Source organism: Pleuronectes platessa, chromosome 9 (assembly GCF_947347685.1).
Source record: "Pleuronectes platessa chromosome 9, fPlePla1.1, whole genome shotgun sequence".
NCBI lineage: Eukaryota > Metazoa > Chordata > Actinopteri > Pleuronectiformes > Pleuronectidae > Pleuronectes > Pleuronectes platessa.
Window position 1 is genome coordinate 8,920,394 of NC_070634.1, and position 27,321 is coordinate 8,947,714.

Consider the following 27,321-nt stretch of genomic DNA (forward strand, 5'->3'; position numbering starts at 1 on the left):
ATCCCCAGAGAAAGAAGAAAGAGAGAGACGCATGCCTAACTCCATTTTGTGCAAACAGAGGATCACAGAGGAGTGTGTCTCAGTCGTCTAACTCCATTTCCTCCCCACATCTTACTGCTCTCCTTCATCTTCTGTCCCCTTTTCTTCTCCCTCTCTGCAAGGCTTCGTCTGCTCTGCAGGACCCAGACAGCTGATTCCCAGGAGTCCTCACTCGCCTTTCACTTCACTTCTGACTGCTTCAGTGGAGATGGTAAGTGTAAGTTCGTGTCAAATTATTTGCTAAATAAAGAAAACAAACCAAAACAACTTTTTTTGTGAATGGGTCAAAACCACATCCAGTAAAAAGTTCAGAGCAACCAGATCCCTGTGCTCCTTTTTTGACCTGTCAGTTTCTCCATATGGGCCAAGAGGGGACTGGTGGGAGGGGGTAGATGTCTTTTCCATACAGGGAGTCAGAGTAGTAAACCTTTTATGTCATTCAAACATGGAAGAAGATTTAGGTTAGTGAATAAGGCTGAGGCCGTGAGCAAAAAAACCTGCCCAGAGTGGTTGGTAAATAGGTTTTAATGTGAAAGACATGCTGGGGGAAATATTTGGATGAAAGTAAAACGGGGAGCAAGAGAGTGGGTGGACACAGGGGCCATTTATGTAGAGATGACATAATCACCTGTTGCCCCCAAGAACAGCCAACATCTGCAAAATATATTAGCTTTCTATCCTTCACTCTACTTTCCCTCTTTTTTCCGTACAGCTCACCACCCGTGCGCAGACAGTATGTCACACAGGCATAATGTAGTTATGTGTGAAGTGTGCAATGAATTTTTATATTCATAAAGTCGTTACATTGCAGAGAACAAGACTCTCGAGCTGCACATCAAAAAGCTTTCAGATTGATGCACTCAGTAGTTGTTAGGCTTCGAATGGGATGGTACAGTAAGTGAGGACATTTGCAGCTGCTTCGCTTCTTTGAAGACCTTTAAACTGGACGATAAATCTGCATGTTCAAAAAGACTTTTTATTAAAACTTTAAAGTATAAACATAAAGATTCTACAGCATTAAATTATGCATGTGAAAGAACTACACTAAAAAATCTAGACCTTGAGTTTACAGCCAAGCTAGCAGGTTTGTGTGGCTGCACTTTTGCTTCAACTGACCAATCAGCATGTATTAAGAGGATGTTAGTGTGTTATGTTCAACATTATGAATTAGGGCCAATAAGAGAGGAAAAAATCAGGACTTTGACAAGATTGTGCAAGAAAATTGTCTGTTCAGAAGAAAGCGCCACACAGACTTGGAGGAAGATTCCTCTTTAGTGGAGGAGGAAATGTTTGGTACGGTCGACTGTGAGGATATGGCTGGCTACATCTGCATCATATTAAAAGAGGTTTCATAGTTTCAACAACAAGACTGGTTATCAAGATTTTGGATGTAGACACAGTGAAACTGACGTGCACAGGTTTTCCGAGATGCTTATCTCCCCTCAAAATTTGTTTTCCTTCATTCTCATAATCTATTATAACCTTTTTGTCATAACATTTTTGACTTTAGGATAACCAAAGTTGTAAGGGTTCATTCTATTGGAACCAGGAATATCTGCAATAATTTGAATTGCAATCCATTCAGTAGTTGTTGAGATATTTCAGTCTGGACCAAAGCTGAACGACAGATTTAAACAGAGTCATGGGTAAAAAAATTCTCATGGTATACTTGCGATTGCTGTCACTTACTTATCTGCATATATTCTACACAGAAACATGAAACTTTCAAACTGGAGCAAAAAATAGGTTAATCCATTCTCTGCCACAATTACATGAGATTCATGTATATATTTCAGGCTCACTAGATCGAGGCTTCATTCATAACAAAAATCACCCAGATATGTCCCTCGCTGAGACAAAGACGCAGTGTTCTCATGCACGATCATCACCATGAAAACATGACATTAATCCCAGATATTAATCCTCCTGCTGCCTACACATGTGTCTATTCATCCAACAGCCAACTTGTCCTTGTTTTTATCACTGATACCCATATAATATCGTAGATTTATTAGAAAACTGGGTTAATACTTAAAACATATATTTTTTTGATTCATTTAAATGCTGCTCCATTTTCACGGCATGGGTATTAGGTGGTCGAAGAAGCTGTCAGTATTTTTTATTTCTCATTTTCACCTTTCTCTGAATTTTCTCGCTTATGTCTGGAAACATTTTAATCATAAATTAGAATTCAGACACAAACTTCTTAGTTCCTTTTCTTTCTTTATTACGTATACAAAGGTTTCCCTGTTTTCCCACCCCATGTCCTGTGGGTGGATCTTATTATGTCTACACACCTCATGTGTGCTGAAAACCTTCTAAACAGACACTGACAAACTGTAAACAGTTCACTGCTGGGAGACACTGCTCCTATTTTGAGGGAAGTGCAAAGCCCTGGCCTCTTCCCTGGCTCAACTCTGGCTCTCCCTTTGCTCTCCTCCGGCTCTCCTCCGGCTCTCCTCCGGCTCTCCTCCGGCTCTCCTCCGGCTCTCCTCCGGCTCTCCTCCGTCTCTCCTCCGTCTCTCCTCCGGCTCTCCTCCGGCTCTCCTCCGGCTCTCCTCGGGCTCTCCTCTTGCTCTCCTCTGGTCCATGCAGCCTTGTGTGGCTCCCTGGACTGTGATGCAGAGAAAAGGCCCTCAGAGCTCCAGCCCTCCTGACAGCTCTCATGGAGGTGCCACCCACACCACAAGTCAGCCCCAGCCCCAGCTCCTGCTCCTTCACTCTCTCTCTAACACACATACTGTACATACACACAGCCACCTACAGTAGCACTCTTGTTATGCAGTGATGCTTTTTATATCATGTGTGCCAGTAGGCTAAAACATAGTAAGAAAAGAACTCTGTTAGTCAGCCTTGTTGTGAATCACCAGTTGAGAGCCACTAACCACATTTACACATGCTAATTCACAGCCAGTGTCAAGTTAAACATAAACTGAAACTACTCCTTCACACTTTCATATTCTCACTCTTATTTGCTTCCAGTACATATAACATATGAGCAACCTGCTACTCTCAGAGGAGTGTGATTTCATGTCCCTGTTGAGTCATTCAGATCATGGCATGTGGACATGTGTTATCAATTTTTTTGGGTCTCTTCTCGGAAAGGAAGCTGTTTCACAGCAATTATACAGGAATCTCTAACAAAGTCCAGTGGAACAGTGCTGTTGCCACTTACCCGCTGACAAATTACTTTATTTTTCACATTCAAAGGTGGAGTTGGTTAGTTGCTTCTGAAACACTTTTCATCGTATTATCTGAAATCCTCTTCACGTGCTGTGAATAAATTACGTTTAAAAAAAAAGTTGGTGTCTGTGATCCTCGCAGGACTGTAATAAACACGACCAAAGGTCATTTGGACCAAATAAACTGTTCCCCGTACCTGTCTGTCATTAACCGACCTGCCTGAGTTATCACTGTGCATGACTGGAGTCTTTACAAGCCAGAGAGACATACACCAATGAAGCAGAGACATTGGTCAGAAGTTAGCAGGTCACAGAAAATTCGGCTTCTAGGTTTTCAGTCATTGCACGTTCATGTGTTGCGGGGTATCTTTGGTGAGAGGACTGGTGGGAGGGGGTGGGATGTATCAGTTTCATATTTTCAAAGTATAGCCTGCTTTTGCAGCTTTTCCAGGATTACCAACCCTAGCTTGGAGTGTATCAAAATGTTGTCTAATTCGCTGTTACTCAGTTATGCTTCATTTTCTATTTCCACGTGTGTATTATCGTGATAAATTTCTAATATAATTCCTTGAGTCATAGGTGTGGTGAAAAACAACCTTGTTTCTAACATGACCCCCGGAATAAGGGTCATGTGGGGGAACAAGGGTGGAGGAATTTCTTCTTTCCAACCAACTCGTGTCCAAACGTCGACATCACCAACACAGGTACAAGGTGTTCACATGGGAACAGTGCGTCTGAACTTGTGCCCGGGTTTGGACGCTGGGATCAAGGAAACATGTGAGGTGATAAATGTGATGGACACTATGTGATGCTGAGGGACACACAGTGAAAGAGAGGTGCAGCAGTACAGACTGTGACGGCCTGGTGCCAGCTCTGCTCCACACTGCTGCTGCCAAACAAGACCACAACATGGGCCTCTCTCTGCTTCAGCAGCAGGCCCTCTACTATTACAGCCACGCATGGCTGACCCCAGGCCCACCAGCTGGTCACAGGCACCGTAAATCTCAGTTTGGTGCTGTGTTTTTTTTCTTTTATTCTTTACAACTGACCTCAGACCAGCTGTACTGTCACTGTCAATATAACAGTGCACTTTACAGGATACTGATGGGAAACATGCATGCCACTATAATGATAATCAGTCAAATAATGACTGTAAAAACTGCTTCTACTCAATGACTCCACACAGCAAGGACCAGTCGTTCACTGCTATAGGAACTATCTTACTTTCTTTCTTTTTTTCTCTGTGACGTTTCAGATTATATTTTACGCATTATTATGTGGGGATTTCCATGTAGCTTTTGGATCAAACAATGTATTTTTGCAGTGTTTCTATGGGGTCTTAAACGGCTATAGAGTGTAAAATTCAATAAACTAAAGCCTGAAATGCGTTAACTATTACATGGGTGTTAAATATATTTAGGTATGTCTTAACTATGTTGATGAATAAAATAATCTACTTGTGTGGTGCTTTAAAATTAGTTTTGAATGTTTTGGCGGCATGCATAACTTGTGATGTCTCTGTACAGATAACTCGTACAAATATTAGCATGATGTCAAACTAAACTGATAACCTATCGATATCCATGGTGAAAATTTGTCACAGTACACTTTGTTGACTGTGGGAAAAAGAATGGATACCTTTACTTTCTCTGCCTGTAGTTTGGGAGATAACAAGTCGTTTTAAGGTTTTTTCTCTACAAGGCTACTTCACCTAATCTTTAATTATGGGCATGTGTATTTCTGAGTGTGATATTCCTGAATTTCATTCGGATATTGGTCTTAAACAGTCCTTAAAATATCTAAAAGTCTTCAATTTAATTAGTTGCAAACTAGAGAAACCCTGTTTTAAGTAAGGCGGTAAACAGCAGAGATTTTATAAAGTATCTTAAAGTACTTAAATCATCTATAGTAATCCTAAATACATTCCATCACTGACTTGAAGTCTTCCACTTACTGTGAACCTGAACCTAAATATATATATATATATATATTACTGTGCATGCGGAAAGCAAATGTTGTCCAGCAATTTAAAAAGAGAAATGTATAAATCCTCCACAAAGCCATTCAAAACTAGTCTCGAAAACCTTTAGTCAAAATGCAAAATGAAGTCAAAACAAACCAAAGTTGTGTTCATAATGAGCTTTTTATTTAAAAGCACATGTATTAGAGCTAAGTACATTTTGCAGAAAAAAACAGCATTGCTACTATTTCTTTTGTACAAAAAAACAAGACAATACAAAAATACTAATATTGAATTTTAATACAATTGTGGATGTATTTTTTTGAATGCATATTACAAACATAACTATAACAATCTACAATAGTTATTTAGATACAAAAATCTGTCAATTGATGCTTTTGAAGCAGCATTTTGTAAAGAACACAGGTCTGTAATCATAGTGGATATATCTAAACATGTTAAACAAATATCTTACAGAGTTAATTTTAGTCATCTATACATTATTTATATATTTATAAAAAGAGAGTGAAACGGCTTTGTGAAGTGATAGGACGGACTATACGATGAGAAAGATGTGCAACATGGCGGAGTGTGTTGTTGGAGGAGGATGTCTGAGTAGGCTGAAAATAAAAAGGGTGTCTGTTTCTGGTTCTGTACAACTGTTAGTGATTATACGAGACAGGCTATAAACATACACGGTTAAAGATGAGAATAAAAACATTAGATCCACAGGTTTTTTTGATAACGTCCACCTGCTCTCTCGCTCTCTGACACACAGTGGCACACGCACAAAGACACACACACATAAACATAAACACACAGACTTGGCACAGCTGACAGTGTGTGTGTGTTTCATTTGACACACTGTTTATCAAGAGAGGGTTTCACAGGGCACAAGCGCTCAAACATATTTACACACACAAACACAAGATGTACATGTACAAGTACAAGTGTACCCACACAAGCACTATAAAGGACACACCCACACACACACACAAACACACACACACACACACACATTGACACACGAACATCCATTGCCAACGAGTGATTGGGTGGGTGAGAGGCCCCTCCCTGCCAGCGGGAAGAGCCCAAATCAACCCAAAATGTGCCAGCTTAGCTGTAAATCATCACCCTCTTTCTGCGGGGACAGATCACCCACCCACCCCCCCCCCTCCCTCCCTCTTCACTGTGCCCACCCATTCTCTCTCCCGTTCAGGAGGCTCAACAGACGGCCCCAGCACCAGAGAGAGGCATGGCACAGCCACGGCTCTCGTACAGGTGCTGGAGGGGGGCTGCTGTGGGATCTGTCTCCCTCCCTCCACAGAAAATATCCCTGCTTTACTACATCTAACCCTCAAGAAATGCAACATCCCGGGTTAAGGCTGCACTGACAGTCCGATCCTTAAAAAAGCCTGACGTGCTGAATCAGGAGACAGAGACATGAGGTTGGAGGGCTCCACTTTTGAAAAGAAACTCCTCTGAAAGATGTTGTATGGGCCTAAAGAGATCAGTGTGTGATCTGTGCAGGGGCAGAGGAGTTATTGTTATTAAAGCCTCTTCATCCAGCCTGAGGTGAAGTCTTGTGAGAGGACCACACTGGGCTCAGTTGGCTTTAAGGAGTCAGTATTTCTGTCTCGTGGATATTCAGCATCGTCAAACCTTCTTTCAGTCAGACATCTTAGGCAGCAAGTGGTGATAATGGACAATGGACTTAAAAACAGTGCTATAAGTTATACTTTTCTATAATGTTAATATTTCAATGCTGCTAGTTATTGCAGTAATATCCTTCCTGTAGCTAAGGAAGTTGTTGTCCAACGGCGTTCCGAGGCCACAGAGAGTTCAGAGAGGAGGCGTCGCGGAAATCTCCTCCCTCCCTGGGCAGGGGGTTTGTCTTTTTCTTTTTATCTTGTCTCTTTTTTCATTTTCTTCATAAGTGTTTTTACCTTCAGGTGGTTACACTTCTATCAAACCTCCACACCCTCAGCTCTGTCTGTCAAGTCATCAATTTCTTAATACATTTTGTCTTCTAGCTTCCAATTCTTTTCAGTTTTTGCTCAAAAACAATGGGCTCAAATGTTGTTTAGTAGTTAACGTAAAAGTAAATAACAAGTCTGGATAGTGAGAGTGGACTCTGCTGTGCAATTCTCAAATCTGACACCCTAGTCCACAAAGTGCCTGGCCGGGCACTACAAAAAAGGGTGGAGGAGGAGGGTGCCATTTGAGAAGCAGCTACAGTCTCTCGTCGCTACATTCTACTGTCCGATGGGAGGCGAGCAGCGCTGTTATTGGCTCCTCGGTCACAGGAAAAGAGGTGCGGCCTCTCTCACACCATGTTGTGGTGATTGTTCCTTTCGATGATGTCGGACGAAGGCAGCAGCTCCTTCTTGATTGGCGAGGGTTGGGGCGTGGCCGGCTTTACCCTGTGCTTGAACAGGTCTGACACGTAGAACACCTGGTGGAGACACAGCGGAACAGCAAGGTCAGAAGACGAACAAACAACAATAAAGATGTATTTAACTGCATTTGAGGACAGGTAATTGGTCACGCATGTGTCTGATTTGTAGTCAAGTCTTAATGTAAATTAACCACAGCAGGAGAAAGCCAGGGCTCAGTTGTAAATTGCTACTTTCTCGTTTCATCGTCTTCTAGAGACCCTTTTCCACTGGTCAACAAACCCACCAATAACCACTTGGCTTTTGCAATGTGAATGGATACAATCAGCATTCACTCGCGGGTCAAATGACTCAGTAGACAGGTTTTTATATGCTCCAGCTCGTATCTGCAGTGATAGAAGTGATTGTGATGTCCGGAATGATGCACAGAGGAAAAAACTAAAAGCTGATCTCCTCTATTGGTAAAGGGAAAGGAGTCAATCGCCTTAGAGGGGGGCGACCCTGCTTTGATAGCTCGTTCAACCATCAGTGAACCACAAAAGAGGAATGGCCGGTGGTTGCCTGGAAATAGGCCAACTTAACAATGTTCCTTGGAGGAGCAGACTGGCCAAGCTGGAGTATAAAGCTTGTATCATTAAAATGAAATAGATTGTTGCAGATCCTGAAGTCGCACTGTGGGCAAGCGTAAGGTGACTTGACCTTGAATTGGGAGACCATGAGTAGTGGAGAGACATGTCCCCTTTAACGCTGATTCAAGACCAGACGCGTCGGCACATTCTCCGTCACCATCTGCTTTAATGTCCATGAAGGCAGGTCCGGCAGAAGGGCATTGCTACAGTTCTTTTATGAACTGTGAGCTGGTGACAACATGCTGTGGTGAGACACTCTCGACCACATCCTTCCAAGCTACATTGGGCAATTTTAATTTAGTAAAACTGAGTAATCAGGCTGAAGGTAGTGGTCTTAGTGTAGCTCACTTTAAAATGACAATCACATCCAGTGAACCCTCTCTAATCCTTTATTAAATGATGCCATGGGTGAATTCCCCTTCTACATCAACGCTGATGTCAGAACACACGGCCGGTCAGTGACGCAAAAGGGAGCGAAGAAAAGGCTGAGATCCCGATGACATCATCAAACAGGAAAATGGGCAGGAGCAGACAGGAAGTGGGACCATGGAAACTACTGTCGACTGTAATATTGGAATCCCCGTTTCCACTTACAGGGGTCTGGGTTCCCTCTTAAGCAGTAGGGGCTTCAACAGAAAAGCTTCGCCCTTCGAGACAAAGAGGAAAGATGCTGCCATTAGATCATGTAGGCTGCTACTGCACAGTTCAGGGTTCATCTTTGGTTTTCTGGGAAAACGTCTCAGATAGTCAGTGATCTATTTCTATAACAAAGACTGTCTCATTCCCAGTGGTGGGCTCAGCACAAACACAATCTCTTCTATTACAGCTTGACATTTACTGACTATAAAATGACCTTTATTGCTGACCTCTAACTGACATCACATGTACATATAGCACACAGCTGCCTTCATGCTTATCAATGGGCTCATTGTTTGTGCAGTCATTAGTTTGTGTAGCATGTTTGTTACGTCATATTTGGTATATTGTATAAGATATAATTATGGGAGTGCGGAGAGATATGAGGTGGAGTCATATCTATGAGAGTCACCCAAGTTGTCATGGGAAACATTCTGCGCTCATTTCCCAAGCGGATGCTCTGCCGCCAATCACAACGGGCCCTGTTTGTCAGGTCACCCAACCGCTAAATGCCCCGGCGGAGCGCTTATCGTGACACACCACTTCCTGCATACAATACACACACTCACACACACACACACACACACACACACACACACATACTCTCTCCTGTCCTATTATGTTGAGTGATGCAAACTCAGCAGAAAAACACAGCACAAAGGCTTGTATGTACATACAACACTGTTGCAAAAGTTCCCGTATTTGTGTTGCAGGTAGCTTTGCTTTCACCTCATGCCCAGTTCATCAAAGACCAGCTCAGCTTTAAGACTGAAGACTGAGCTGCTCTTCATCATGTGAAGCCTCCATCTGAATCTCTTCTTTTTACGGTATTGATGATTGACTCAATGTAGGAGAGCCTCCGTCACTGTGTCCAGTTCAAGTATCTCTATGCTCCACCTGCTGATTTGTTCTCTTCATCAAATCACAACCTGACACGCTCACATTGAGCCAAACCCCTTCAAAGTGTCAAACTTTGAAATCTCTCCTCATCATTTATGTAGTTATTGTTCATTACAGCGATCACTAAGTGACACACCTACACAACTACACCATCCCTCATCACCAGGCTCCAGGGGGATTCATCTTGTTCATAGGACTGCTTCAATGGTATTCTACTTCCTGTTGTGGTCTTTGTGCCAAAGTGTATTATGTTTGTTTAACTTTATTATATATATATTATATTATTATTATTATAATTTCTTATTTGATTCTCTATATGTCCCTTCTGCTGCCTAATTATGCATTTGAGGATGTAACACAGCTGAGACTGACTTTGTAAGTCATCAAAAGGATTTGGGATGAATGTAGGAATATTTGCATTCATTTAGTGAAATAGGAAGGCTTCCTTTTTTTTCAAATGCTGCAGAATGTGGGTGTGTGCGTGCGTGCATGTGTATTTGTAACAATTAAAATGACACGTCTGGCACATGAAGTAGCTGAGTCACGCAGGAAGTGGGCGCTTTGCAGGAGCAGAGAATGTCTATAGAAAACACCACATAACTCACCAGAACCTCTTTTGTAAGTCAAAGAGTAAAAAATGGATCTGCTTACACGCACATGAAACCAACTATGAATATATATGCAGTCTAACCACACAATATTCCGAATTTGCATCAATGTAAGTGGAAAGATGCAGCTCTGAATATGTTGATGCTTTCACTGTGTGATTCTTGGACACAGTTGGCTAACAAGTGTCACAGAATGTATTTGTGCTTGTGCATAAGTTATAAAAACAACTGTGTGAGTAAATTTAGAGACTCCAGTTGTCTGTTGATTGATGAAGATGACTTCCTGTCACTACAGACGAGTTCACAGACCACACAGACACTGCTGCAATGTGCACTATGTGTCCTAAAGTGTTTGAACCAAAGTGGGTGGGAGACAGCATCTTCTCATCTCCCTCTCATTTTAAAGCCTGACCCCACTCCTCTTCATTGTGACAATGATCCCTGGAAAAACAAATGAGCACCGCACCAGCTTTCTCTCTTTGACAGCTCCTTCCAGCAGGTTTTCCGTCCTCTCAACCTTTATTACGACACGTGTTAAAAACTAGGTCACTGGGTCTGATAGGAAGTGCCAGGTAGGACATATGGACAACTTCCTCTTGTGGTGAGCCCCATTCTCTGTCTTGTACGTTTGGTCCAGAGGGTTTCTCTCAAAACAGACGCTCACCGACATAGACTTCAACTCTGCATGTGTCAGACTCTGACACAAGTGGATGTAGCTTCAAGCAATGTAAGATGAAGTTGATGTGAAGTGCTTAAAAGTGCAACACCTCAGAGATCCAGCAGGGGCTTCTCAAATCAAGTCAAAACATGTTAGGAGTAAAACAGCTGTAGGTTTGTGGGCATGTCGGTTTGATTGACACACAGACGTCATGGATGATTGACAGGTAGCTGTTCAGACGGTGCAGAATGAAGAGTGATTGAGATGTGGACAGGCGACAGGATTTAATGCAGCAACTTACGATGAACTACTTACAACAAAGGCTACAAATCTGTCATCTAACACCCCTGTATATATGAATGTGTCCTTACTCAGTGGGGGATACATTAGGATTAAAGAATTAACGGTAGCCCGCAGGACCCTACAATAGCAGACACAATAAAGTCATCGCACGACACACTTCTCTACAGACAATTGCTGAAATGTGCTTGGACAGGAAGACACTTTTCCACAAGGCCACATTACTCATCATGTGATATTCCGAGCAACTGTTCACAACTACACACTTGGGACTGATGCGCAAATCCTCTAATGTGTCCCATTGTTCTTCCAATCAGACTTTTTGAATCGATGACAAGCGTGCTTCCAGTGTTTGGAGACTTTCTCGTGTGTACTAGACTCAGGCAGGATCAATGGACCAGATTAGCCAGACTGCAATCAGGCTCTCAAACATCAACAAACACTTCCTTAAATTACTTATGAGACTCCCAGTGGCCAGCGTCCTCAAAATGTGCTATGTTGGAGTTTTAATACTCATTGATATAATATGGGATAGGATTTATGTACATCCAGTAACTCTAGACTAAGATATTCAAACGCTGTCTAAAGTGCTGCAAACATCCCAGAGTGGCAAAATATATTCACTCTGACAGGATTTCAAAGTGTGAACTCATTCTTTTATTCTTACATTTATAAATATAATGACTGAACTTGTACACTTCTTAACTCTGTTATGTTCACACTTTGATTACTACGTACTTTGATCACAAAGGATTTGTACCTCCTCTATCTTGCCTCAGCTGATCCCCCGTCAGGTCCTCCCTGCTTCACTGCTTGTGGAGGGGCTGAACAAGGCGAACTAAAGTACTCACAGATGTGAGTTTCTACTGAGACTGGGCCAATCAGCCAGGCGTCAAGGATTGTAAAACTAACCCCACCGCCTCAATCTGTCAGGGTTTGACTACAGTATGTATCTATGTGGATGTGAACAGTGCGACTATGTGTGTGTGTTAGGTTTTCTCTGTGAGGGTTGTGGAATAGTTGAGTTGGATTTAACCAACACTTGTCTTGAGCCAAGATGGAGACAAGGCTCCTCTCTCCTGTCACTTCCTTCCCTTTAACACCTCCCGCCAGATCTGCCCCTTTAGAGGTCAGGCCCACAAACAAGCATGTTGTTGAAAACCTACATTTTTCTATTAGTCAAAGCGGATGTTGTCCAGGATCCGCACTCAGGTGGAGCAGGGTTAGTGTCTATTGTTACTGATTCCTGCTCAGGGCTCACTTTGGATCCTTCATTAATCCTGGCATTCAAGGACCCTGCGGTGCGGAGTGTGAATGTGTGCGCGGGTGTGCATGTGCATTTCAGCTGTTCCAATATCTGTCCAGGCGCCACTACTGAGGTCTTGCAGAATTTTATGAATCTAATCCTTTCCACGTTGATGATTTGGATCCAATAGAAAGGTAAAGGTCTATGTGTGTGGGTCTGCACATGCACGCAAGTGTGCAATGGTGTGTTTTTCCATACTTTTCTCAGAGGCAGCAGAGTTTAGCCAGGGCCTGCTGTGCTGATAGAACGACAGCCGCCAAATAAAAAAACCAAAATAATTAACAGCCTCATTCCTGTTTCAAAGGCTAATCCTCTCTCTCTCTCTTTCTCTTACTCACTTTCTCTCTCTCTCTCTTTTTACACTCCTGCTTTTTTCCTCCCAGCCCCGATTTCCATTTTCCTTGGCTCTACCGAGCTTAGTGTAATGATGAGGGTTACTAAAATCATCTGGCAACTGCTGGGACAATGTGTCACAAAGTAGTGGAGGAGGTTTGGAGAGTGTGGCTTCACACTAACGCAGAGACACACAAATCAACACGCGCACACTCCTGAACAAGAGCTCCAAGCAATGTGTTATTCATTAAAGGGAATCAGATTCTCCTCACTTCACCGCCTGCTCCAGTTTTGCTTTTACAAAAAAACAGAACAGAAAATGTGGAGGCAAACTTGATGTGAAGTGTGGTCCATCTGTAGAATCCCAGTGGTCTGTTAATGGAAAAGGTTTAAGCTGCACTTTCAGTCAAATTTGTACAGTTCGCGTGTCTTGTGTGCTTGGTGCATGTGATGTGTGCACTCACTATGCAGTAGGCCACCAGGGCTCCCTGCACAAAGCCTGCCAGGACATCAGTCGGGTGATGCTTGTGGTCGGAGACGCGTGATAGGCCAGTGTAAAACGCCATCATCAACAGGGTGAACTGGAGCAACGGGCGGAGGAGACGAGCACCGCGCCATGTAAACCTGGACTGGAGGTAGAACTGGAGAGAAGGAGGGAGGAAACAGACAGATAATGTTATTTAATTTGTCGATGCAACAGTAATATGCATATGTACTGTGTAAATGCTCCAAGGTTCTTAGCGTGTCTATGATTTGAAACATGTAATCCACATTATACTGTTGATGGGAGTATCTAAGTCGATGTCAGTAATGACCTGAACCCTCACACACACACCTGCCTGGAGATTTGAATTAAAGTCATTACGTCTAACACGTGCTGCCCTTTCAACTGTGCACCTGCAGCGTGTGTGTGTGTGTGTGTGTGTGTGTGTGTGTGTGTGTGTGTGTGTGTGTGTGTATTATAACTGTATGAGAGGTCTAGACTCAAAGTGGGCAGGCGTGACAGACCCAGAGTGAAACACATCTCTTCCACAAACAGACACACACTCGAGTCCCTGAGACCCGGACATGACTGATTCAAGGTTCAACATCCCAGCTGTAAAAACAGCACCACCACCACAGAGAGCCACTGGATTACACACACACACACATACATACACACACATACGCACACGTATATACATGTAATCTGCAATGCATGTTTCAACACTGTCGGGATGAACTCTCTACCCTCTATTAGAGTAAATAGGATATCGCGGATGCACCCCCTGCTCTGCCTGCAGCAAAACAATGTTTTCAATGTCAGATTGGAGACTGAGGAGAAGTAAAACAGGAACAACTAAATCCAAGGCCACTGTAAGTCACTGTGGTACAAGTGCACATACATGCAGTTTCTCTTTTTTTCAGTCAGTCCAGGTTTCCCAGACATCCTGTGTTTCTGCACCACTCACACACTTCCTGTCTCTCACACACAGAGACAGAGGGCCTGGGAGCACCAGCCCTCTGTCAAGGTCTATCCAGCCCAAACCTTCAGAATTCTGTCTTTTAATCAGCTAGGCTAACAATACGTACACACAGCCACAGCGCTTCCCAGTAACCCCCCCGTTCACTACACGAGCTGGCGTAGGTATTGGCGTAAAGTGCCGTCACACTTCCTCTATGACACTCCATCATTGTTCTTCTCCTTACGGAAGCAAAGGAAGTATTCCCTCCCATCCCTCCAGTCATTGTCGCTCCTCCCTAGCAGGGATGTTTAGGCTTCAGGCTTCCTTTACACTGGTTCTCAGGTAGTGGGTATGGACTCCTGATAAGTGTCTTAGTCTGACGTCCTGCAGCCACGAATGCAACGTCCTAAACCTCTCAATTTAAAGTAAGCTTTGATGGACGATGCAAAAGTTAAAATTTGCTCTTGAACTTAGTCCAAACAAGGAATTATAGACCATGTCGAATGGTAAACTCAGATAACCTGTCTGACCCTGATTCAGCAGTCACAGTAAGAAATTGAGAGGAAAGTTCAACGACTCCTGTTTCCCTCCCACACAGACTCTGGGATCTGCCTTTTCTGACCTGAGCCATCTTCCCACAAATTTAGCTATGTGTCTTAAAGTTAGATCTGAGGGAACGAACAATAAAACCCAACAACAAAAGGAGTCCCAGTAGATTTCCCATGACAGAGGAAGACGAGACGACACAAAGTCTGGTGGTTTCTGAAGGAATCCAGCTCATTTCAGTGTGATCTCCTCTCTCTTGCTCTCTCTCTTGCTCTGTCAGTGTTAAATGAAAGACAAGTCGCACAAACACAACAAAGTGAGAAAGAACGAGAACTGCTTCAGTTCACGCCATGCTGTGAGAACGAGGCATAGCTGTGGTTACAAGCATTTATATCATAAACATGTTGGTTTTTATAAATCCAGCATGTCTCATCAACATGTGATATCAGGCTCTGCAGAGGAGCAACCACAATAACATCACAGCTCTTGTCTAGTGTGTCCTGTTCTGTGCCCATTAGAGCAAAGAGGAGAAGTATCAGGTCATCTCTGACGACTGTTGACTCTCAGCTCAGGGCTACACATGGTGATCGGACATGATCCGCAGGATACAAAGTGATTCCATATCACAGGGGGAGAATTAGCTGAAGAGGGGGAGCCGTGGGAGGGAGGACAAGGGGACAGCCACACTATGAAAATGGGAGGTTTGGAAAATTTGGCGAGCAACGAGGGAGCAGACGACACAGGCCAGGTTGAGGGGAAGAAGGAAAAGACCAATATGTGTCTATGCTTGTGGTTTTATTGAGGACAACTCAAACATCCTGAGAACCTGTTTATTCTTTCAGAACTGTTGATACGATGTTTAGGTTAAAGGTATCTAAAGGTCAAAATCATTGATTCCATAATCTGATTTTACATAAATAAATAAAGTTGATGCTACATTTGTCAATTCAAGTACATGTACCTCATAACTGTAAATACAAATATGTTTAATGTATCTGTACTTTACTGTACCTACTTAATGTGCTCATATTGCTTTTCATATCTTTAAACGTAATCAATAACATGAGGGGAATTGTTTTACTGATCAAATCATCAAACTCCTGAAATGGATTCAGAGCAAGCTGAGACTGCTGCTTTAGGGAAACGGCTACACTCTGCAAGTTACTTTTACTTTTAATACTTTATATATTTGAAATAAAATATATATCTGTTCATTTTGTCTGTTTATTTGTCGTTTACTTAGGCAAAATGTTGAGGTCTTCTTCCACAACGGTTGATTATCTGGAAGCCTACATACAATCTTTGCATTTATTTTCATTGGTGATACATCCCCAGCTAGAAAATAAACTGGCAGAGTTTATCCATCTTCATGTTTTCTTTTTGATTTTAATTTAGATTTCAGATGTTTGTAACACCAGGGGGACACGAGTAGAAACACAAGAAAAAGTTGTAAGTGTGGAGGGAGGATCCGTGAGTAAAAACATTACGTCACATGACGTTTTCCAGCAGCTAAAAACAAAACAAGCCGCAAAATCCCTTTTCCACTAGGAATGCTGCCACTGTGGCCAGTGGCACTTTGTGTCAGGCTGGTTCAGTATTCCAAAACATCAACTTCTAACTGCAGCTCCCTCGCTCCTCGTGTTTTCACCAACCTCCTCTGGCTATGGTCCGGAGCTTGCCGCAGCTGGAACACTGTTCTCTGACTAGTATGTGTGTGTGTGTCACTGTGGTCTGGATCCAGCACATCTCTGTTCCCTCTTTACTTTTCCCCCTGCTTTTTATTCATCTCCTTTCCCTGGTCTGACCAGAGAACAGCTGTAGGTTCAAGCAGAGGCTGGGAAATACCCACAGCAAACTCTCATTGCATAACAATGTACTATAATAAGACTTTCACTGTGTGAGAACCAATAACACCTCAAAACCAAAACTCAGCTGAACCCAAGACAAAAGCCCATAAAGCTATGTTGTGAATGAATCCCATATCTTGGGACAGTTGGTTTGTCTGGAACACATCATGGAATAGACCTAGTGTGCATTGCTATGTTTTCTGCTTCACCTTAATTTCTAATAAACTAAGAATGCGATGTTCATATAATGAAAATAAACATCTGGTATTTGCAAAAAGAAGGAATTTATATGTTGATTTAAATATGGAGCAGTTAAGTTAATGGCAGGTATGAACAGGGCCTGAGTTGGGCATGCAAAGTGAAGTTGGAACTTATGGTGTGAACTGAGGAGGAGGGAGAGGTGGAGGCTTGGTAGTTATGAGCTGGCAATAGTGTGTGTGTGTGTGTGTGTGTGTGTGTGTGTGTGTGTATGTGTGTGTGTAATAAAGCATTTGAAGCATGAAATGCCTCCAGGGCACTAAGCCCCACCAGAAAACAGGTGGAGTGAGAGATGGAGGGAATAGGAGAGGACAGGAAGTGAACGTGCAGCTGCTCTGAAGAAAACCAGTGGAATGCATTCATCCATCTCTCCGAGGAGTGAAAAAGGAGAATAGAACTCTTCATAAACTGAGAGAGGAGGAAGAGCAGAGGAGGAGGAGGTGCAGATAAAGTGAATAGGAACAATGTTTGGTTTATTCTTCAGGCTGTGATTCCCCAAATTAGAGCCCAGCCTTCTTTCTATGACTCCCTCTGCAATCTGTAAACCATTGTTTGTGTGTCTCCCAGCGTTTGTGCTTGCATGAACATTTGTTTGTTTTGAAGTGTGTGTGAGAGGGTTGGATGGTTACTTACAGCCAGGTAGAGCATGGTGAACATTGAGAAAGAGGCATGACCTGAGAAGAAGGATTTCCTGAGGAGAGAAAGATGATCTCTGGTCAGTTTTATTCAAACCATGTAGTTTATCTTTTCTTAGGTGTGGCAGATGTGTTGGTGTTAGTCCAAACCTGGCCTCCTGAACGTCACTCTCGTCACCAGTGCAGGTGTAGTTGGTGATGTATCCGAGTGAACAGTCGATGGTGGAGAAGTCCGGCCTGCACACATTGATGAAGTGGGGTCTCATGCGACCCACCGACACCTTGGCGATGTCTGTGAATGACTGACTGACCGCACAACCGAAGAGAAACACGCCCATCTGCAAGACAACACACATTCATATGATTACATAAGATCAGTGTAGATGTCTTCCTTTAGCTAAGCCCTGCCCCTTTACTTTAGCCAATGTCAGACATGAGCTCTATAAAAAGCAGGGCATTTTCTCGGTCTGGTGCGTATGACACCTCTTTTTCATCCTGAGATATTTGTATTCTTCCTATTTCGCACTCAGGGCTTGTTAGAAAAATCATCAACACACCCACTTGCTCGCTGTGAATTCTCTGCATATTTTCCTGCTATATTCTCACATGGGCTCGATTAGACATTTTACTAGGGTGCTGGCAGAAGAAGTTACAGAGAATTTCCAGGGCAACTGACAACATAGAACATTTGCGTTCTCACATAAAGCCCCTCTGATATATTTCAGGAAAACTGACCTGTCTATAAAGAGCGGCCACGTAGGGATTCCCGACGAAAGACTTGGTTCCCTCATGTAGCTGGTGAATCCTGTAGCATTCCCCAATCACAATCTACAAGAGAAGATTTGTTTTTAGAAATAAACACAGATCACAAATGTAAGATGAAAAAATATAGCTATTGAATCCCACAGTTTTACGTGCTTATAGATGCAGGTAACCATGCAGTACAAAAGTAACTGAGTCTGAGTGAGTATCATGCAGAAAATCAGATTTAATGCCAGGCGGGAGTCAGATGAGATGGAGAAGAATGGAAAGCACAGAGATGAGAGATGAGAGACAGAAGAAATGAGACAGACAGACATACAGGATGAGCGTGGCCTGCCTTTCCGTCAGGCAGTGAGGATGTGATGTGAGGTTACTGAGGGAGGTGATGCTCTGCTCGATGATATGATGGGTTTTATTGTGGAATATGAGGGATATTAAGGGAGAGCAGTAATTGGAAAAATGAAAAACAAAAATGGTTTGGGTCAATATTAATAATGATGGATTAGACTTTGATATGAGGAGTATTTACATCAGAGGAATGGGGCTTAAGTCAACTGGACTAACGCTGACTCCTCTGGTATTCCAGGTGGTTTTAAGTAGTGTTAGGCCCCATGAAAAGACCTCATCTATACGGACGGGGCTTATGCCAATCCAACGCTCCAGGCAGGGAGGTGTCAATCATATCTCTACCACATGGGGTATGTGACTGACAGACTGGCGGCTCGCCACCACTAACCACAACTCCTTTTCCTTCCTCTGTCCACACAAGGCTTCAGTCTTTAGTCTGACTTCTCTCCCAATCTCACAGGAAAATATTGACCTTCCCATCTCTGAGCCAGTGGACAGTACTGTGAACGAGAACAGCACTAACGTCGCACATATGAAAGTTCAGGTGTTTCCCACACTTCATATTCAGAAACTTTCTGTTTACTGTATCTTGTGTGTATTGTTAGGCTTGATAAACACACTGACTCCGCTTATTAGGTGGTCAGCTTGCAGGCTCACAGCCAGAAGAAACAAACATGGTGGGATGTTAGTTTGTGTGTGTGAGCTATTGTGAATGAATTCTTCTGGTCTCAGCAGAAGATTAGAGCCCCATGAGGCTGATAAAGGCCAGGGAGGTTTATTTGAGTTGTCAGTATTTGCACTCAAATCTCTCCTCCCTCGCTTCCTTATCTTCCTGTGTGGACTGAGACACTTTGACATAAGCCCCCTTTAATCAGATATCCCACCATAATGCCACAAAGAGAATCCTCCATTATACTGGCTTTGCTCATTTAAATGAAACCAAACTAGGATCATCAGTGTGAACACTTACAGGACACTATCTCACAGTTGCTCTCACAATGGAAACATGGCTTTTTCGGACATGGATAAACTGAGGAGTGGGATTTCCCTTGTAGTGGAGATAAACAAGAGGCCCAACTGGAATCTACTGCCAGTGCATGTACTTGGCACATATATATGTGTGTGTGTGGGTGTGTTCATGTGCTTGCATGAGTGAGCGTGTGTGTGATTTAAAGGAATGGTGTCTGCATGGCAGTAGACGCCGCTAATGGAACACAGCTGTGTAAGACACGCCAGCTTTGCCCACACGTGAACATGTGAGGGAACTAACCAACACAAGCCGTCTCCTGGTTTCAATAAGCAGAAGAGCTGAGCTGGTACAGTGTGTGCGTGTGTGTGTGTGTGTGTTTATGTGTGTGTGTGTGTGTGTATGCCCACCATGCTGATGGTGAGGAGATGGCGGTGAAGCGATGTCTCGGTATGGGAAATTACGAGGGGGCTGTGCCACAGATCCTCTGGGGGCTGTAAAGATCATCTGGCCTGACCACGTGGCACGTATTGACACATACCCCACCAAATGTCATTAAAACATGTTTCCACTGACCCCCGCTAATCTCCTTGGCAAAATATTTGAGCCATTCCCTCTCTGGAGTAAGTGTCAAGTCAAGGGAATGACGGCTTCGTGCTGTGGCTAACTGGTGAGACACCTCCGGCCATCAGCACGGGAGAGAGCACAGACACGTTCACCCAGAGTAATGCTCAGGGCAGAGAGGGCACAGAGCCCAGGGGGCAGGGGTTAGAGTGGGAGGCATGAGAATGGACCAGGGGCTCATAAAACCTCTTTGGTCTTCAGCGTGCATGCGTCAGCAACCGTACCCACAAACAAGTATTTCCTAATACTGCTTGGGGAGGAGGGGGTTTCACTGCTACTGACTCGCTTGGTGAAGTAATAAAAAACAGGCCATTACAAATGGCCCGGATGACTCAGTAGTTACTGAAGAATAAAGTATGAGTATGTCAGAGAACATTATAGAATGGAGGAGCACATAGAGCACATTCACAGCAAGAGACTGGGGTGTTTGGATGTGAGCTATCCAAAAGTTTAAAACAAAAGAAGGGTGGGTTTAAATTGGAGTAAATTCAACAAAAAAAGGGAGGTGTGAAGGTTGACTTACAGAGAAGATGGCAATAAGAATGCCAACACCGCAAAGAACAGCATCACTAATGGTGTCTCCCTCTTTTCGGGGGTAGCGGATGGACTCGTCCGAACAGTAAAACCCGCGATGGTACGGCTTTATGGTGCTAGTCTCAATGATCAGGAAAGGCAGGCTAGCTACAAAAGACACAAAGAAAGAAGGGAGCGGAGAGAGAGAAAGAAAGAGAGGAAGAGGGGAGGGGGAGGAGGAGAGAGAAGAAAGAAAGCATAAAAGCACCAGGTCAGTGACACAGACATAAACAGGAGCGAACAGGGCAAGCACAAGGAGCATCATGGCACCAGGGGAACATGGGATACTGCAGAAGTGGGTGGGGCTTAAGGGCGTCATGTCGGAGCAGCCTAGAGCAAAGGAGTGACTCTTTAAAGTTGGATCAAACTATGACATCAAAATCATACTACATCAACTTTACTAGCTGTATTAATGCTCCAGGTCTGTTGTCACTCCTTCACCGCCACTGCCACGAGACTCTGGCCCTCCCCGTTTCTGCGTCCCATGTTCCCCATGGCCGACACTCCTTGTGTGCCTGGGGAGGGGGGGGGGGGACTTACGGACACCGCGGGCAGTGTCAACCCAACAGCGGTTAGCACTGAGGAGGAAACAGTGCTGTTCTTGTAGGGGTAATTCAGGCTGTAGTCACTGCAGTACAGACCCCTCTGGTAGGGTCGAACCGAGTTGCGGTGCAGAACCAGGCTCGGGAGCATAGCTACACACACACACACACACGGATGGATTGATGAGCCCACACACACTTACATACAATACAAATTACTAACGACACTTACCTGAAAGCTGAGGAAAGAAATATCACATTAAAGCAAACATATAAAAAAAATCCCCAGGTATGTGTGTGTCTGTGTCTGTGTGTTTTCGCGCGTGTGTGTGATTCTGTTGACTGAGCAAACTCTCTCCTGCTGTCCTTGTTGACGGTCTGACACCAGGCTATAGAGATTTGAGACTCTTTAACATGAGGGCCTCCTCCCTCCTGGCAGAGCAAATACACATTGACATTTAGCCATACAGGTCCATTATTGGAGACAAATGAAACACAGCAACATAGGGACAAGGTCAATACATTGTACGGAGTTTGGTGGAGACGGATTACAAGGGAAGAGAGTGCCATTCCAGATAAGATAATTAAAATCTCTTTCTCTGACAATGAACAGCTTAATTGGTTAATGTGGACTTTGTAGTAGAGAGCTGGCAGTGTAAAGTCCTTCTTTTTTTGAGGGGGGGATCAAGTGATAGGGATATTTGTGTTTACATACAGCTCCTCGAGGTATATGTCCAGTAAAGTTCAGGGTTGCAGTGCACGTGACAGATGCAGCTTTACAGACTTCTTATCCAACTATTGACAAGAAAGCAAATAAGCATGTATCCCAAAATACCAAACACCTTTATCGTGAGGAAGATGATGACCAATAAGAACTTTGTCCAAACACCTCAACAACAAAATGGACAAAGAGTTGAAAGCAGTAATAGATACTGAGTTGTTCATACTGATTCAATCGTTTGCTGATGTTCTTGCACAACCAGGTTCTGTCGTGACAAATGGAAAATACATATCTTCAGACACACAGACGTGTAAACTCTGGCCACGATTTTCAAGGTTTTTTCTTGAGGGCTTTAAAAATGTGTCAGTGCCGAGGGAGACTACAGTAAGCCCACCCAACTCTGGAACATTTTTCGTGAGAGCATATATGGCGTGTGTGTGTATATGACCATAGCTCATAAATAGAATGAGCTCAAGACATGTAGGTATCATGAAGACGCAGACACACTAACATATGCATTCAAAGTCAGACTGCACAGAATATATTTCCAGATTTGGTTTGTGTGGTTGGCTCACATCACAGGGATATTCGCCATTTGGGTCAGAGACCTAAACATGAATGCTCCTAATGCGGCTGAGAACCTCAGCTGTCGTCTAACCAGTGATGGGAGAGGGAGATTGTGTTACTCTGCTGTTATGAAAATCACAACACTCGCTGGTTGCCTAAACTACATTCTTTAAGAAAAACCTCAAAACTCTCTTTGTTATGCACACACTCACAGCTCCTTAGCATATACTCCCACTTGAGTGGTCCCTCATGCCAACACTATTATAGATATACTGATATACTACATTTTTTATTTTCATTGCAGTGGTCATGGTGGTTTGTGACCACAGAAAACTATCATTATCAAATTTGTCTCCTGCATGCGAAGCGCTTTGGAATATCATTGAGAATATAATTGAGAATTTTTAAGTTTAGGAAAACTTTCTAATTCAACTGTCAAGTGAGCATGAATAAGGAATCCATGTCTGTGGCAACTGAACAGACTCCATGGATGTAGCCTCAGTCTTGAGAATCCTCTGGCCACACTTATTTTCTTGGTTAAATAGCTGAAAGCCCCAAATATTGGCATTTTCCTGTAGTTCTGATGATTCCAACTGTTGCTAACCAGCTCCCTCCCCTCTGCTTCTTTCTCCAGTGGTTAGCAAAGGGCAGCAGATGGTATGGTCACCGAGGCAGACACCTGCACAAACAGGGTGCAGAGCCAGGGCTCGACAGGCTGCTGGAGGGCCCACACAGGGCTGGGTCAGACTTTGGTGGTGTCTGAGGAGCACTATCCACACAACACGCAGGGTAAGCTTCAGGGCTTTGAGCCAGGGCAGGACGGTCGACTTCAGACACGACTTCAGATGGATGGATTCTGGTGCGTTTCCTGTTCTTGTGAGTCTTTTGGCTTAACGCCCCTCTGAACTTGGCTACAGTTTGATACCCAAAAGTGAGAAACCTCATTAAGTGAATGCACTAGCTGAGTTCTGTTGGGTAAACACTCAGCTGTGTAAAAAACACTTCTTCAGACACGCTTTCTCTCACGCCAGTCTCAAATCTTAAATCTCCTTTTCTATTTTCTCCTCCTTCCCTTTCCCTCTCTTTCTACATTCCTCCTCTCTGGCCTACTTGTGGGTCGGGGCTGGGGGATTCATATGCTAATGAGCAGAAGTGAAAGGAGGTCATTGGCTTAACAGCCATGGGAAACATGCACACACAGACAGACACACACATGCAAACCAATGCTTAAAGGCTAAACCAATCAGAGAACACCACAGGAAACTCAACAGTTGACCATCTGAATGAAAAAAAGTTAAAGTGAGAGCAAGCAATTTGAGCATCTAAACACTAAGTATTGAGAATTACTTAATACTTCCTTGTCCACACTCTGTCCAGCTTTTCGATACCAAGCTGTTTTGTGCTTCCCCTCATTCACCAATGCCAACCCCCTGAAAACAGCCTGGTATGTGGGCATTCTCTTCATATCACAGACAGTCTGTGAAACCCTCAGCGCAAAATAAAACCCACTCCAGCACGACTTCTGCAGCCCATCAGAGCCGCATCTGCAAACAGACGTGTTAAGAAATATGACCTGTTTTACGGCGGTGGGATAAAGAGAGTTTGACCTTCACAGGGCCCGCTGACCCTGAGACAGAGGAAGAGAGAGGTGGGGGAGTGTCAGAGGAGGGACAGATAAGAACAGAGAGGGGAGAGGAAGAAAGCGATGGGCTCGGCAGTTGGAAAAGGCCAGTGAATTAAAAAACAACTATTTTACAAGGTCTGTCGGGGAAGTCAGTAACATGCAGGGATGCCAGTGATTCTCCAATCCGTACTAAAACAAGGATTCAGAGCAAACTGCACTGTCTTAACTCTAAAGGTCAATGCACAACAAGTCCATCTTTCAATAAAAATGGGTTGTTATTCTATTTGTTCTGGAAATAGTGAAGATTATTTTGTGGTCTTCTCACAAGAAAACACTGGCTTCATCCAATCCTGAGAAGGAGAGTTTCAACATTCCAATCAAGGAGCTGCACAACAAAGCTTCCAAGTCTATTCTAGGATGTCAGTGGTCCAGTATGATTTGTAACAGCACTGAGGCCGCATATTAAAAAGAAGAAATCAAATTTCTGTGAGGTCTACCAGCTCAAACTTCTCTCGGGAAGTCTTTGACAGCTGTGAAGAAATGCAGCAAATCAAACTTGTTCCGAAAACTTGAATGATGGAGAATATCAAAGTTGGCGTATAAGGGTGATTGACACAACACAAGATCATATTTATTTATACACGTGCTGTGAACACAATGAACTTCCTCTGCAAAGGCCTTAACCCTGACACAGAGGCTAGTTTTTGCCTAACTGGATAGAGCAATGTTCTGTACTTTTACGGCCAATGAGCCCTAATAGGTATCAAGCCACTGAGCTGCTTTTAAACAGCACAAGCAGGCGTCTGAGAATAACTGGAGCCTAAAAACACATCAAGGGTGAAGAAAGTGGAAGGGAAAAAAGGTTGTGAAAGTATGGCAGAGTAGAAGGAGGAAAAAGCACACCCAAAGTGGGTGGCTTGGCGAGTTGGGGAACAGTTCTATTTGTCTTATCAGATCCTGTCATGCACCTCTCTCTTTCAGGCTACAAGGAGAACCGCTGCACACCACTAAAGACTACTTACCACGGGTCAGAGAGAGAGAAGGGGGGGGGGGGGGGGCATTTCTTTGACTGGATGAATCAGTGTTTATGTGCAGAGGTCATGGCAAGGCCTTTGTGTGTGTGCGTGCGTCAGTGTGTGGACTTGCGTGTGTTGTACTTATTTTCCATCTGTAAATTCACTCCCATGTTCATGCTCTGCAGCCTGTGAGAAATCACTGCACTAAAGTATGTCCACGTGTGATTATACATGGTACAGGTATGTCACATTGCTATGCACAACATGTCTGTGTGTATAAACGCATTCGTTTACGTGAGAGGGATTAGTCAACTGCGTCCCATTTGATTGGCTTTGGAGTTAAATTTGGTACTGCATAGCAAGTGAGCGGTTAGATTAGCAGCACTAACAGGACTAACTCTTATCTTTACATATCCTACAGACATAAAGGGAAAAAATGAATTATACTGTTGGAATTTGTCAGGATTAAAATTTTGGTCATTTTAAAATCGTGCTTATTAGTATGCAGTCCAAATTTCATTGGCCCGGAGTAGTGAGGATCAGCTACGTTCTTTTATTTTCTCTCATCTTAAGACAGAGTGTACCGGCCAGAGCAGGAAACAATCGCTATTCTTATTCCAGCTAAAGCTCTGCGTCCCTACGCAAAAGGTTAATTCCCCTTGACATGGGACTAATTTCCCTGCAGAGCATCACCTGCATGTCTGCTGAGACAAGAGTGGAGAGCTTCCCGCTCTCATGACTCTCACAACTCTATTGACATTTTAATGGGCTTTACTGGCTTTCACCGGCAGAATTAGAATGATATTGTGATATAGTGATTGAGCCGGAGTGTCAGTGCTCTGTGTGAGAGGTGAATGGGAGGCGGAGCCGGCCAGAGGAAGAGGCATTGTGGTGGACTCTAATGGAGGATTTCCTCCTCCTGTCTCTCAAACCCACCATGTGACCCGTTCTGAGAAGCAGTGAGACAGAGACAGAGGGCGATTCAGAGGAGGGTTAGAGGATGGGTGGGGGGGGGGGGGTCGTGACTCCGTAGACTGGCCAATCAAAGTCTGTACTATCTTCTCTCATATCTCTCACTAAAACAGATCAATAGGCTGTTTAGGAACTAGCTGCTATGCTTAGGTATGCTTTTCGATACCAACTCAAACAGATCGAAAGCATCGAGAATGGATATATTTTATTAATTATAATTAATAATGACTATACTATTTAAACATTTTCTTAACTTTGTAGTGACCGTGGGTATGTTGAAAGATGTATGAAATAAATCTTATGTATAAAATACTAATTATTATTAATATTATTTGAAAAGGTTTTGGTTTAGAGATTTTTTTTATAAATTTGTGTTATTTTTCTGATCATTGCTGAAAAGGCTGAACATTTTGTTTTCCACTCGTACAGATGTGCTTAATTTATCAGTTTTATAAAGTTGTAAGTTACATTTCTTTGGGTTTTGGACTGGAAACAGATCTAAAACATTGAATCCAAGAAAACTAAAATGGGCAGTTTCCTCTATTTTTAAAACATCTTATAAACTATAATTATTAATTGAGTATTACAATAAAAATTATATCAAAATCTACTACACATTACAACGCTATGCCTGCAGTATATTTTTCTAATATAAATATAGTTAGCTGCAGCTTGACTTGTGGTGTAGTACCAAGTCAAATATCAAATATAAAAATGTTATCAATCCTTTTAATCCCTTTATATAACATTTCACCAAAAAGAACAGACTCCGCCACACACGTGACAACAACCTGATATATATGTGTGTGTTTTTATGACACAGACAAATGGATAACGTGAACAGATCCATTACATACTCTTGTCTATTTTAGGCCGGCCCATCTCAGTCTTTTGACGACGCTTCTCATACTTCTCTCATTCAGATCT

The 27,321-nt window shown here is 43.3% G+C and overlaps 1 protein-coding gene across 2 annotated transcripts in view; it reads right to left on the bottom strand.

The window, feature by feature from the left end:
• Positions 1-5,345: 5,345 nt before the first annotated feature.
• The window catches only part of plpp3 (phospholipid phosphatase 3), a 30,957-nt gene continuing 8,981 nt past the window's right edge, over positions 5,346-27,321 (bottom strand). Inside the window, exons 2-7 of one of the 2 annotated variants that reach the window (XM_053430359.1) lie at positions 21,493-21,647; positions 18,414-18,506; positions 17,829-18,016; positions 17,677-17,734; positions 13,412-13,588; positions 5,346-7,636 (exon numbers count right to left, since the gene is read on the bottom strand). In XM_053430359.1, coding sequence (XP_053286334.1) covers positions 7,508-7,636; positions 13,412-13,588; positions 17,677-17,734; positions 17,829-18,016; positions 18,414-18,506; positions 21,493-21,647 — 800 coding nt within the window. In that variant the 3' untranslated portion in view covers positions 5,346-7,507. Of the gene's footprint in view, positions 7,637-13,411; positions 13,589-17,676; positions 17,735-17,828; positions 18,017-18,413; positions 18,507-20,902; positions 21,061-21,492; positions 21,648-27,321 lie in introns of both variants that reach the window. The other variant, XM_053430356.1, reaches the window with a different exon arrangement.